We start from the raw sequence: 12,351 nt of genomic DNA, 5'->3' as shown, positions 1-12,351 counted from the left end.
GTCTCCGTCTCCCCCTCCACACATCCCCCTCCGTCTCCTCCCCATCCCCCTGTCGTCCCCGACCCCCCCGTGCCCCTCGGACACCCCCCCATGTCCCCTCCATCCCCACGTCATGTCCCCCCCGTGTCCCCCCGTGCCCCACGGACCCCCTCCCCATGTCTCCTCCATCCCCACATCGTGTCCCCATGTCCCCCATGTGCCCCCACGGACCCCCCATGTCCCTCCATCCCCACGTCTTGTGTCCCCCACGTTCCCTCCATCCCCACACCATGTCGTGTCCCCCCCGTGTCCCCCTGCACCCCTCGGACCCCCCCACGTCCCCCTCCCATGTCCCCCTACGTCCCCATGTCCCCCCCGTGCCCCACGGACCCCCTCCCCATGTCCCTCCATCCCCACATCGTGTCCCCCCCGTGTCCCCATGTCCCCCATGTGCCCCCACGGACCCCCCCCCCATGTGCCCTCCATCCCCACGTCTTGTGTCCCCCCCCCGTGTCCCCCTACGTCCCCCCGTGCCCCACGGACCCCCCCATGTCCCCTGCATACCCACATCATGTGTCTCCCCCATGTCCCCCCCGTGCCCCTCGACCCCCCCATGTCCCCTCCATCCCCACATCATGTCCCCCCCGTGTCCCCATGTCCCCCCGTGCCCCACGGACCCCTCCCCATGTCCCTCCATCCCCACATCACGTCCCCCCATGTCCCCCCGCGCCCCTCGGACCCCCCATGTCCCCCATCCCCCCACATCCCCCTGTCCTCTCATGTCCCCCATGTCACCCTGTCCCCGTGTCCCCCGTCCCCCACATCCCCCCGTCCCCTTGTCCCCCCCATGTCCCCCCATATCGCCCCACATCCCCCTGTCCCCCTGTCCCTGTGTCCCCCATCCCCGTGTCCCCCATCCCCGTGTCCCCCGTCCACCATGTCCCCCTGTCCCCTGTGTCCCCCTTGTGCCCGTGTCCCTCCCATGTCCCCCGTCCCTGTGTCCCCCATCCCCCATGTCCCCCGTGTCCCTGTGTCCCCTGTCCCCGTGTCCCCTGTCCCTCCCATGTTCCTGTGTCCCCCTGTCCCCTGTCCCCCTGTATCCCCCCATCCCCCGTGTCCCCCTGTCCCTGTGTCCCCCTGTCCCCTGTGTCCCCATGTGTCCCCTGTCCCCGTGTCCCTCCCATGTCCCCATGTCCCCTGTATCCCCCCATGTCCCCATGTCCCCCTGTCCCTGTGTCCCCCGTGTCCCCCTGTCCCTGTGTCCCCCCATCCCCCGTGTCCTCCCCTGTCCCCGTGTCCCTCCTGTCCCCGTGTCCCCCTGTCCCCTGTGTCCCCCGTGTCCCCCGTCCCTGTGTCCTCTCCCATGTCCCCATGTCCCCCGTATCCCCCATCCCCCATGTCCCCCTGTCCCTGTGTCCCCTGTGTCCCCCTGTCCCCCCGTGTCCCCCTGTCCCTGTCCCCCCGTGTCCCCCCCGTGTCCCCCTGTCCCCTGTGTCCCCCTGTCCCGTGTCCCCCGTCCCCGTGTCCCCCTGTCCTGTGTCCCCCTGTCCCTGTCCCCGTGTCCCCCTGTCCCTGTCCCCCCGTGTCCCCCTGTCCCGTGTCCCCCCTGTCCCTGTCCCCCCGTGTCCCCCTGTCCCCGTGTCCCCCCTGTCCTGTCCCCCTGTCCCTGTCCCCCTGTGTCCCCCGTGTCCCCCTGTCCTGTCCCTGTCCCCCGTGTCCCCCTGTCCCCATGTCCCCTGTCCCCGTGTCCCCCTGTCCCCCTGTCCCTCCCCCGTGTCCCCCTGTCCCCGTCCCCCTGTCCCCTGTCCCCGTGTCCCCTGTCCCTGTCCCCACCTGTCCACAGACAGCACCACCAGGTCCCGCGCTCCGCAGAGCGGCCATCAGCTCTTCAGCCACCAGACCTTCTGCCCCCCCACCGTGTGGGCCACGTCCCCCGCCAGGGCCTGGCCCAGCCCCAGCGATCTGGGGACGGGGGACACGGGGGACACGGGGGACATGGGGACAGGGGGACACGGGGGACATGGGGGACAGGGGACACGGGGGACACAGAGGGGACACGGGGGACATGGGGGCAGGGGGACACAGGGGGACATGGGGGACATGGGGGACATGGGGACACGGGGACACATGGGGGCAGGGGGACACGGGGGACACGGGGGACATGGGGGACACGGGGGACATGGGGGCAGGGGGACACAGGGGGACACAGAGAGGACACGGGGGACATGGGGGCAGGGGGATCAGGGGGACATGGGGGACATGGGGGACACAGGGACACGGGGGGCAGGGGGGACAGGGGGCACACGGGGGACATGGGGGACACAGGAACACGGGGGACACAGAGGGACATGGGGACATGGGGGACAGGGGATGGGGCGGACATGGGGGACACGGGACAGGGGGACACAGGGGACACGGGGGACAGGGGGACAGGAGGGGGGACACAGGGGGACACAGGAGGGATGGGGGACAGAGGGACTGGGGGGACACGAGAGGGCAGGAGGGACATGGGGGATGGGGCGGACATGGGGGACACAGGGGGGACAGAGGAGGGAGGGGGACGGGGACATGGGGGAGCAGGAGGGACATGGGGACAGGGGGACACACGGGGGACGCGGGGGACAGGAGGGAGGGGGGACAGGGGGGCACAGGGGGACAGGGGGACACACAGGGGGAGATGGGGGGCAGGGGGACATGGGGGACACGGGGGACATGGGGGGACAGAGGGGACGGGGGGACACGAGGGAGCAGGAGGGGACATGGGGACGGGGGACAGAGGAGGAGGAGGGGGATGGGGACATGGGGGCGGGGGACAGGGGGATGGGGGGACAGGGGGATGGGAGGGGGGACAGGGGCGACAGGGGGACATGGGGGGACAGAGAGGACGGGGACACACGGGGGGACATGGGGGGCAGAGGGGACAGAGGGGGACAGGGGATGGGGGGACACGGGGGGACACGGGGGGACATGGGGAGGGGACAGAGGAGGACCAGGGGACGGGGGGACATAGGGGCAGGGGGACAGGGGATGGGAGGGGACAGAGGGAGCGGGGGATGGGAGGACGGGGGGGACACGGGGGGACAGGGGGTGGGGGACACGGGGGGACAGGGGGACACCCGCAGCCACGTCACCCCCAGCCGCGCCACGGGGAGCGAGGCTGGGGGACACTGGGGACCCCGGGGTCCCGAGCCCCCCACCCTTGGGGTCTCAGGCTCCCTCCCTCCCCCGCCCCCACCCCGCCCCCCCTCCCCTTAGGGTGTCCCAGGCCCCGCCCCCACCCCGGTGCCCCCACCCTTGGGGGTCTCAGGGTCCCCCACCCCCCCCCAAATCCCCCCTCCCCTTAGGGCGTCTCAGGCTCCCTCCTCCCCCACCCCGGGGTGCCCCCACCCTTGGGGGTCTCAGGCTCCCTCCTCCCCACCCCCCTTAGGGTGTCTCAAGCTCCCTCCCCTCCCCCCCTCCCCTTAGGGTGTCTCAAGCTCCCTCCCTCCCCCACCCCACCACCCCCTCCCCTTAGGGTGTCTCAGGCTCCTCCCCTCCCCCTCCCCACCCTCCTCCCTTAGGGTGTCTCAGGCTCCCTCCCCCCCCCGGGGGTCCCAGCCCCGCCCCTCCCCCACCTGCAGGGAGTAGTTGAAGCGCCGCGCCGGCGCGCAGCAGCCGCTCGTACCCCTCCGTCGCCTCCGTCGCCACCGTCAGCACCAGGAGCTGCTCTGGGGGGAGGAGGGGGAGGGGCTGGGACCCCCGGCCCCGCGGGGACAGCCCCCCTCCCCCACCCCTCCCGTGACCCCTGCGGCCTTTCGCTCGCTCCCTGACCCCTGACCTCTTCCCCTCCCCCCTCCCGCCGGCTTGGGGAGGGCTGACCCCCCCTGTGACCCCTGACCTCTCCACAGTGACCTCTGACCTTTCTCGTTGCTCTTATGACACTTGAGCCCCCACCCCTGTGACCCCTGACCCTTGTCCAGACCCCTGATGGCCCCCCAGTGACCCCTGACCCCCAGTGACCCTCACCTCCCAGTGACCCCTGACCCCTGACTCTCCAGTGATCCCTGACCCCCAGCGACCCCAGATTCTTCTCATTTTCCCTGTGACCCCTGACCCCAGCGACCCCTGACCCTCAGTGACCCCTGACCTCTCCCACTGACCCCTGACCCTCCCCCGCTGAACCCCTGAGCCTCGTTGCAGCAATCCCTGACCCCTGGTGACCCCTGAACCCTCCCCGCTGACCCCTGACACCCCAGTGACCCTTGACCCCCAGTGACCCCTTAAGCCCCCATGTGACCCCTGACCTCTCCCCAGTGACCCTGACCCTCCTCAATGCCCTATAACCTTTGACTCCCCACCCCCAGCAACCCCTGACCCTTGGTGACCCCTGACCCCTCCCACTCTCCCTGTGACCCCTGACCTCCCAAGTGATGCCTGAACCCCACCTTCATGACCCCTGACCCCTCCCCGTGACCCCCAGTGACCCCTGACCCCCGGTGATGCCTGCACCCCACCTACATGACCCCTGACCCCTCCCCGCTGACCCCGACCCTCTTCAATCCCCTGACCCCTTAACCCCCACCCCAATGACCCCGCTGACCCCTGACCCCCCATGCCCATGACCCCAGCGCCCCCTGACCCCAGTGACCCCTGACCCCAGTTCACCCCTGACCCCCCGGGTGATGCCTGAACCCCACCTTCATGACCCCTGACCCCTCCCCCGCCCCCACCCCTTCACCCCCACCCCAATGACCCCCGCTGACCCCTGACCCCGCTGGCCCCTGCCCTGCCCCTCTCCCCCCTCCTCCCTCCCTCGCCTCCTCCCCCCTCCCCCCGCTGCCCTTTGACCCCCGTGACCCCGCCCCCCGTTCCTACCGGGCCCGGGGGGGCGGAGGGGGGCGGCGGGCGGCAGCAGCAGCCCCAGGACCGGCAGCAGCACCGGCAGCAGCCCCGGGGCTACCGGTAGCGCGGCCATGGCGGCGGCACGGCGGGGAGCGGGGCCGCTGAGGGGCGGGGCCTGCCGAGGGGCGGGGCCTAGCCCCGGGAAGACGCCAATCCGCGCCCTTCGCTCCGCCCCCCGCCCCTCCCCGCCTGCCAATCCGCGGCCGCTGGGCGGGGCGAAGGGGGGGGGCCGCGCCCCGCTGCCACGTTGCCAGGAGAGGGTGGGGGAAAGGGGGCGGGGTTTGGCGGGGAAGGGGCGGGGAAAGGGGCGGGGCTTGAGCGCGCCACAACCAAGATGGCGGCGGAAGCGGCGGCGGCGCCGCGCGCAAGATGGCGGCGCCCAGTGAGGGCGGAAGTGGGAGTCCCCTCAGGGCGGAAATGGCGTCGGATTAGGGCGGAAGTAGCGCGGGCGGGGGGTTTAACATGGGGGAGAAGAAGGCGTCAGGTACCGGTTGGAGCGATCCCGGGGTGGGGGTGAGGGGGGTCCGGGCCCCGGGGGCGGCGGTTCTGGGGGGGTCCCGGTGCCGGGCGCGGTGATGGCGGGGGGGTCCCGGAGCCCCGTTGACGGCCCCGGGCGCAGGGCGGGTACCGGAGGCGGCGCAGCGGCGGGTGCTGGACCGGGCGACCCGGCAGCGGCGGCTGAACCGGCAGCTGGAGGCCTTGGAGAACGACAACTTCGGGGATGACCCGCAGGCCGGGCTGCCCCGGCCCGGGAAACGCCTGCCGCACTTCGCCGATACCGCCGAGACCGGTGAGGGGGGGGAACCGGGGAGGGAACCGGGGAGGGGGGGAACCGGGGAGAACCGGGGAGGGGGGGAACCGGGGAGAACCGGGGGAGGGGGGAGAACCGGGGAGAACCGGGGAGGGGAGAACGGGGGAAGGGGAGGAACCGGGGAGGAACCGGGAGAACCGGGGAGGGGGAGGGAACCGGGGGAGGGGGGAGAACCGGGGAGGGGAGAGAACCGGGGAGTTGGGAGGGGGCTGGGGGAACCGGGGGATTGGGGGCTCGGGGGAGGGGAACCGGGAGACTGGGGGCTGGGGAGCGGGGGGCTCTGGGAAACTGGGGGGCTGGGGGAACCGGGGACTTGGGGGCTCCGGGGGACTGGGGGCTCAGGGGAGGGGGGCTGGGGGTGATTGGGGAGTTGGGGGAGGAGAATTGGGGGGTCTGGGGAGGGGGTCTGGGGAAGTGGGGAGGGGCTGGGGGCCCCAGGGGAAATTGGGGTGGGGAGGTTGGGGGCTCTGGGGAAATGAGGGGGGGGGAGGGGGAGAGATGGGGGGAGGGGAGAGATGGGGGGCTGGGCTGCTCGGGGTAAGTGGGGACTTGGGGGGGGGGGGGGGCTGAGAGGGTCCGGGATGGGGGGGGGGATGGGGGGCTGAGGGTCTGCTCGGGGGATCTGGGGGCTGCAGGGAAGTGGGGGGTGGGGTGGGGGTGGGGTGGGGGAGTGACCTGGGGGGGATGGGCTGTGCCCCCAGGGAAGAAGAAGAAGAAGACGCGGGGCGACCACTTCAAACTGCGCTTCCGCAAGAACTTCCAGGCGCTGCTGGAGGAGCAGGTGGGGGGGGTCGGGGGGTCCCCGGGGCTGGGGGGCTCGGGGGGGTCCTGGAGCTTGGGGAGGGGCTCAGGGGTGTCCTTGGGGCTGGGGGGGCTGGGGGGGGGTCTTAGAGCTTGGGGGGGGTCGGGGAGGTCCCCGGGGCTGGGGGGCTCGGGGGGGCCTAGAGCTTGGGGGGGGTCAGGGGGGTCCCTGGGGCTGGGGGGCTCGGGGGGGGTCTGGAGCTTGGGGAGGGGCTCGGGGTGTCCCTGGGGCTGGGGGGGGGCTTAGAGCTTGGGGGGGGTGGGGGGTCCCCGAGGCTGGGGGATTCGGGGGGGACTAGAGCTTGGGGGGTCGGGGGTGACCCCAGAGCTGGGGGGGGGGGCTCTGAGAGGGGCCCTGGAGCCTGAGGGGAATTGGGGGGGGGGCTCTGGGGCTTGGGGGGCTCTGCAGGGGACCCCAGGGTTTGGGGGGCTCTGGGGCTGGGGGGGGAACTTGGGGGTGGCTCTAGGGGAGGCCCAGGGGCTTGGGGGGCTCTGGAGGGACGCCGGGAGGGGACCCCAGGGTTTGGGGGCTCAAGAGGGGGTGCAGGGGCTGGGGGGAGCTTGGGGGTGGCCCCAGGGTTTGGGGGGCTCTGGGGGATGAGGCTTGGGGGGGGCGTAGTTAGGGGATATTTAGGGGTTCCTTGAGGTTTGGGGGGCTTTGGGGGTCACTTGGGGGGTCACTGTAGCTCGTGGGGCACTTTTGGGGTCACCAGAGTCATGGGGGGCTCTGGGGGGCTTTAGGTGTGTGTGGGGGTCCCGGGTCTGGTTTTGGGGTGCCAGCAGAGCGCTGTGGGTACGGCTGTGGGGGGGGGGTCTGGGGGTGATTTTGAGGTGCTGGGTGACCCCCGGGAGCAGTTTTGGGGGTTCCGTGGTGCTTGAGGATCCTCAGGAAGATTTCGGGGGTCCTGGGGTGATTTGGGGTGTCAGAAGGTGGCTCTGGAAGATTTGGGGGTCCAGGAGTAGCTGGGGGGGGTCTCAGAGCGATTCAGCCCTCCTAGCTGATCACCGGGGGGGAGGGGTTTGGGGGGTCCCAGGGTCAGTTTTGGGGTGCTGTGTGATCTCAGTGGGGTTTTGTGGGGGATCTGGGGGCCCCCCTCAAATTAATTTTGCACCATTACAAAATTTATGGGGGTTTTGGGGGTCCTGGGGCTTTTTGGGGGGGTCTCGAGTGCAGTTTTGGGGTGCTGTGACCTCAGTGGGGGTTTTGGGGGCTCTTGAGTGCAGTTTTGGGGTGCTGCGAGGTCTCACTGGGTTTTTTTGGGGGGTCCTGGGGGTATTTTAGGGCAACCTGGGGAGGTTTAGAGCTGCTGGAGAATTTGGGGGCCCTAGGGCTGTTTGGGGGCTCTTGGGTGCAGTTTTGGGGTGCTGTGGCCTCAGTGGGGGTTTTGGGGGTCTTGACTGCAGTTTTGGGGTGCTCTGTGACCTCAGTGGGGTTTTTGGGGGTCCTGGGGTATTTAGGGTAACTCGGGGATATTTAGGGCTGCTGGAGAATTTGGGGGCCGTAGGGCTGTTTGGGGGCTGAGTGCAGTTTTGGGGTGCTGTGTGATCTCGGTGGGGTTTTGGGGGCTCTTGAGTGCAGTTTCGGGGTGCTGTGAGGTCTCACTGGGTTTTTTGGGGGTCCTGGGGTATTTTAGGGCAACCCGGGAGGTTTAGGGCTGCTGCAGAATTTGGGGGCCCTAGGGCTGTTTGGGGGGCTCTTGGGTGCAGTTTTGGGGTGCTGTGACCTCAGTGGGGTTTTGGGGGTCTTTACTGCAGTTTTGGGGTGCTGCGTGATCTCTGTGGGGTTTTGGGGGGCCCTTGAGTGCAGTTTCGGGGTGCTGTGTGGTCTCGTTTTTTTTGGGGAGTCCTGGGGGTATTTAGGGCTGCTGCAGAATTTTGGGGGCCGTAGGGCTGTTTGGGGGGCTCTTGAGTGCAGTTTTGGGGTGCTGCGTGATCTCAGTGGGGTTTTGGGGGGCTCTTGAGTGCAGTTTCGGGGTGCTGTGAGGTCTCACTGGGGTTTTTGGGGGTCCTGGGGGTATTTTAGGGCAACCCGGGAGGTTTAGGGCTGCTGGAGAATTTGGGGGGCCCTAGGGCTGTTTGGGGGCTCTTGGGTGCAGTTTTGGGGTGCTGTGACCTCAATGGGGTTTTGGGGGGTCTTTACTGCAGTTTTGGGGTGCTGCGTGGTCTCACTGGGTTTTTTGGGGTGGTCCTGGGGGTATTTAGGGTAACTCAGGGATATTTAGGGCTGCTGGACAATTTGGGGGGCCCTAGGGCTGTTTGGGGGCTCTTGCCTGCAGTTTTGGGGTGCTGTGACCTCAGTGGGGTTTTGGGGGCTCTTGAGTGCAGTTTTGGGGTGCTGTGTGATCACGCTGGGGTTTTTTGGGGGGTCCTGGGGGTATTTTAGGGCAACCCGGGAGGTTTAGGGCTGCTGGAGAATTTGGGGAGGCCCTAGGGCTGTTTGGGGGCTCTTGGGTGCAGTTTTGGGGTGCTGTGACCTCAGTGGGGTTTTGGGGGGTCTTTACTGCAGTTTTGGGGTGCTGTGTGATCTCCGTGGGGTTTTGGGGGGCTCTTGCCTGCAGTTTTGGGGTGCTGCGATCTCAGTGGGGTTTTGGGGGGCTCTTGAGTGCAGTTTTGGGGTGCTGTGATCTCAGCGGGCTTTTTTGGGGGGCTCTCGAGCAGTTTTGGGGTGCTGTGTGATCTCAGTGGGGTTTTTGGGGGGCTCTCGAGCAGTTTTGGGGTGCCGGCTGTTCCTTTTGGGCCAGTTTTGGGCTGTTTTTGTGTTCCCTCGACGGCTCAGTGCCGTGAAATCACCCCCACGGGGGGGTCGTGGGGACTTCGGGGCGCCGGGGCGGGTTTCGGGGCGCCGGGGCGGGTTTCGGGGTGCCCCCAGCACCCCGCCCCCTCGCTCCCCTTCCCCGGCAGAACCTGAGCGCGGCCGAGGGTCCCAACTACGTCTCGGCGTGCGCCGGCCCCTCCCGGCTGCCCCAGCGCCATTTCTGCGCCGTCTGCGGCTTCCCCTCCGCCTACACCTGCGTCACCTGCGGCGCCCGGTACTGCTCCAGCCGCTGCCTCGGCACCCACCAGGACACCCGGTACGGGGACGTCGGGGGACGGGGGGGGGACGCTGGGACAGCCGGGATGGGGACGGGGCGGGGGGACACAGGGACAGGCGGGATGGGGACATCGGGACACCCGGGATGGGGCGGGGGACGCTGGGACAGCCAGGATGGGGATGGGGACATCAGGACATGGGGATGGGGACATCAGGACATGGGGATGGGGACATCAGGACACCAGGGAGGGGACGGGGCAGGGGGACGCTGGGACGGGGACATCAGGACACGGGGGATGGGGACATCAGGACACAGGGGACGGGGGTGGGGACATCAGGACACCTGGGATGGGGACGGGGGACGCTGGGACAGCTGGGATGGGGACATCAGGACACCGGGGATGGGGACATTGGGACACCTGGGACGGGGACATCAGGACACGGGGGACAGGGATGGGGACGTTGGGGCACCCGGTATGGGGACAGGGCGGGAGGACACCGGGACGGGGACATCAGGACACAGGGGACGGGGTGGGGGATGCTGGGACGGGGACATCAGGACACGGGGGACGGGGATGGGGACATCAGAACACCCAGGATGGGGACGGGGGGATGCTGGGACAGCCGGGATGGGGACATCAGGACACCGGGGATGGGGACAGGGTGGGGGACGCTGGGACAGCTGGGACGGGGACATCAGGACACGGGGGACAGGGATGGGGACGTCGGGGCACCCGGTATGGGGACGGGGCGGGAGGACACCGGCACGGGGACATCAGGACACGGGGGACGGGGGTGGGGACGTTGGGATACCCGGGATGGGGCGGGGGGACGCTGGGACAGCCGGGATGGGGACGGGGACATCAGGACACTGGCGATGGGGACGGGGCAGGGGGACGCTGGGACGGGGACATCAGGACATGGGGGACGAGGTTGGGGACATTGGGATACCTGGGATGGGGCGGGGGGACATCGGGACACCCGGGATGGGGACGGGGTGGGGGCATGTTGGGACAGCTGGGACGGGGACATCAGGGGACAGGGATGGGGACATCAGGACACCCGGGACGGGGCGGGAAGACACTGGGACGGGGACAGCAGGACACGGGGGACAGGGGTGGGGATGTCAGGACACCTGGGATGGGGCGGGGGGACGCTGGGACACCCGGGATGGGGACGGGGACATCGGGACACCTGGGATGGGGTGGAGGGACGCTGGGACAGCCGGGATGGGGACATCAGGACACCCGAGATGGGGACGGGGCGGGGGATGCTGGGATGGGGACATCAGGACACGGGGGATGGGGATGGGGCGGGAGGACACCTGGGACGGGGACATCAGGACACGGGGGACGGGGTGGGGGGATGCTGGGACGGGGACATCAGGACAGGGGGGACAGGGATGGGGACATCAGGACACCCGGGATGGGGACGGGGGGACGCTGGGACAGCCGGGATGGGGACGGGGCGGGGGACACAGGGACAGCCGGGATGGGGACATTGGGACACGGGGGATGGGGACAGGGTGGGGGGTGCTGGGACGGGGACATCAGGACATGGGGGATGGGGGTGGGGTGGGAGGACACCGGGATGGGGACATCAGGACACGGGGGACAGGGATGGGGACGTCGGGGCACCCGGTACAGGGACATCGGGGACGTCGGGGGACAGGGACGTCGGGATACGTGGGGGGGACGCTGGGACAGCCGGGATGGGGACAGGGCGGGGGGACACTGGGACGGGGACATCAGGACACCGGGGATGGGGACGGGCGGGGGACGCTGGGACGGGGACATCAGGACATGGGGGATGGGGACATTGGGACACCTGGGACGGGGACATCAGGACACGGGGGACAGGGATGGGGACATCAGGACACCTGGGATGGGGACGGGGGACGCTGGGACAGCCGGGATGGGGACGGGGCGGGGGGACACAGGGACAGCCGGGATGGGGACATCGGGGATGGGGACTGGGTGGGGGGACACTGGGACGGGGACATCAGGACACGGGGGACGGGGGTGGGGACGTCGGGGCACCCGGGATGGGGACGGGGCAGGAGGACACCGGGACGGGGACATCAGGACACGGGGATGGGGACGAGGGGGATGCTGGGACACGCGGGATGGGGACAGGGACATCAGGACACCCAGGACAGGGTGGAGGGGACATGAGGACACCCGGGATGGGGACATCAGGACACTTGGTGTGGGGGCGGGGGACGCTGGGACAGCCGGGATGGGGACATTGGGACACCCAGTTTGGGGGGGGGACAGGACACACGGACACGGGGGGTGGCTCCGGCCGGTGCCTGGGGACACCCCGGGCCATCCAGGGACACAGGGGGTGGGGACATGGGGCAGGGGTGTCCCCGTGTCCCCATCCCCCGCCCCATCCCCTCCCCCACAGGTGCCTGAAGTGGACGGTGTGACGGGGACGACGGCGTCACCCCTGGGGACGATAAAGGGACCCGAGTGTCACCACCCCGCCCCCCCCCCCGCCTCGGTCCTCATCTGTCCCACCAGCGCGGGGACAAGATGGCCGCCCACACGCCGCCCCTTTAAGAAACACGCCCTTTTAAGAGATGCGCCCCTTTAAGAGACACACCCAAGGTATGACAACAAGATGGCCGACGCGCAGAGCTTCTTTTTGAGCAAAAATCTTGGTTTTTCTACAGAAAATCTTTTCCCCCTTTCCCCGAGGGCGGGAGCCGAACCCGTGCCGCCCCTTTAAGATACGTCGGGGGTTGATTTTTGGTCTACGGACAAATATTCCTGAGCTTCAGCACAAGATGGCCGACAGCGGCCACCCCTTTAAGAAGGGCTGGGGAGGGGATGGACGGACGGAC

General features: G+C 69.4%; 1 protein-coding gene across 1 annotated transcript; it reads left to right on the top strand.

Annotated features, from left to right (window-relative positions):
• Window positions 1–5,299: 5,299 nt before the first annotated feature.
• On the top strand, window positions 5,300–12,218 carry ZNHIT1 (zinc finger HIT-type containing 1). The gene is made up of 5 exons (XM_072848710.1): window positions 5,300–5,344; window positions 5,480–5,650; window positions 6,373–6,452; window positions 9,374–9,543; window positions 11,913–12,218. Exons 1-5 carry the CDS (start codon window positions 5,323–5,325, stop codon window positions 11,932–11,934), a joined length of 465 nt encoding a protein of 154 aa, XP_072704811.1. The 5' UTR covers window positions 5,300–5,322; the 3' UTR covers window positions 11,935–12,218.
• Window positions 12,219–12,351: the final 133 nt, after the last annotated feature.

This window comes from Ciconia boyciana, chromosome 32 (assembly GCF_034638445.1).
Source record: "Ciconia boyciana chromosome 32, ASM3463844v1, whole genome shotgun sequence".
Classification (NCBI taxonomy): Eukaryota; Metazoa; Chordata; class Aves; order Ciconiiformes; family Ciconiidae; genus Ciconia; species Ciconia boyciana.
Note: the sequence above shows the minus strand (reverse complement) of the source record. Positions and strands in the feature narration are given on the sequence as shown.

Bases quoted from the DNA above. Each gene is read 5' to 3' on its own strand.
- ZNHIT1 (XM_072848710.1), top strand. From the start codon at position 5,323: ATGGGGGAGAAGAAGGCGTCAG. The intron at 6,453-9,373 runs GTGGGGGGGGTC...CTTCCCCGGCAG, and splicing joins AGGCGCTGCTGGAGGAGCAG to AACCTGAGCGCGGCCGAGGG. The intron at 9,544-11,912 runs GTACGGGGACGT...CCTCCCCCACAG, and splicing joins GGCACCCACCAGGACACCCG to GTGCCTGAAGTGGACGGTGT.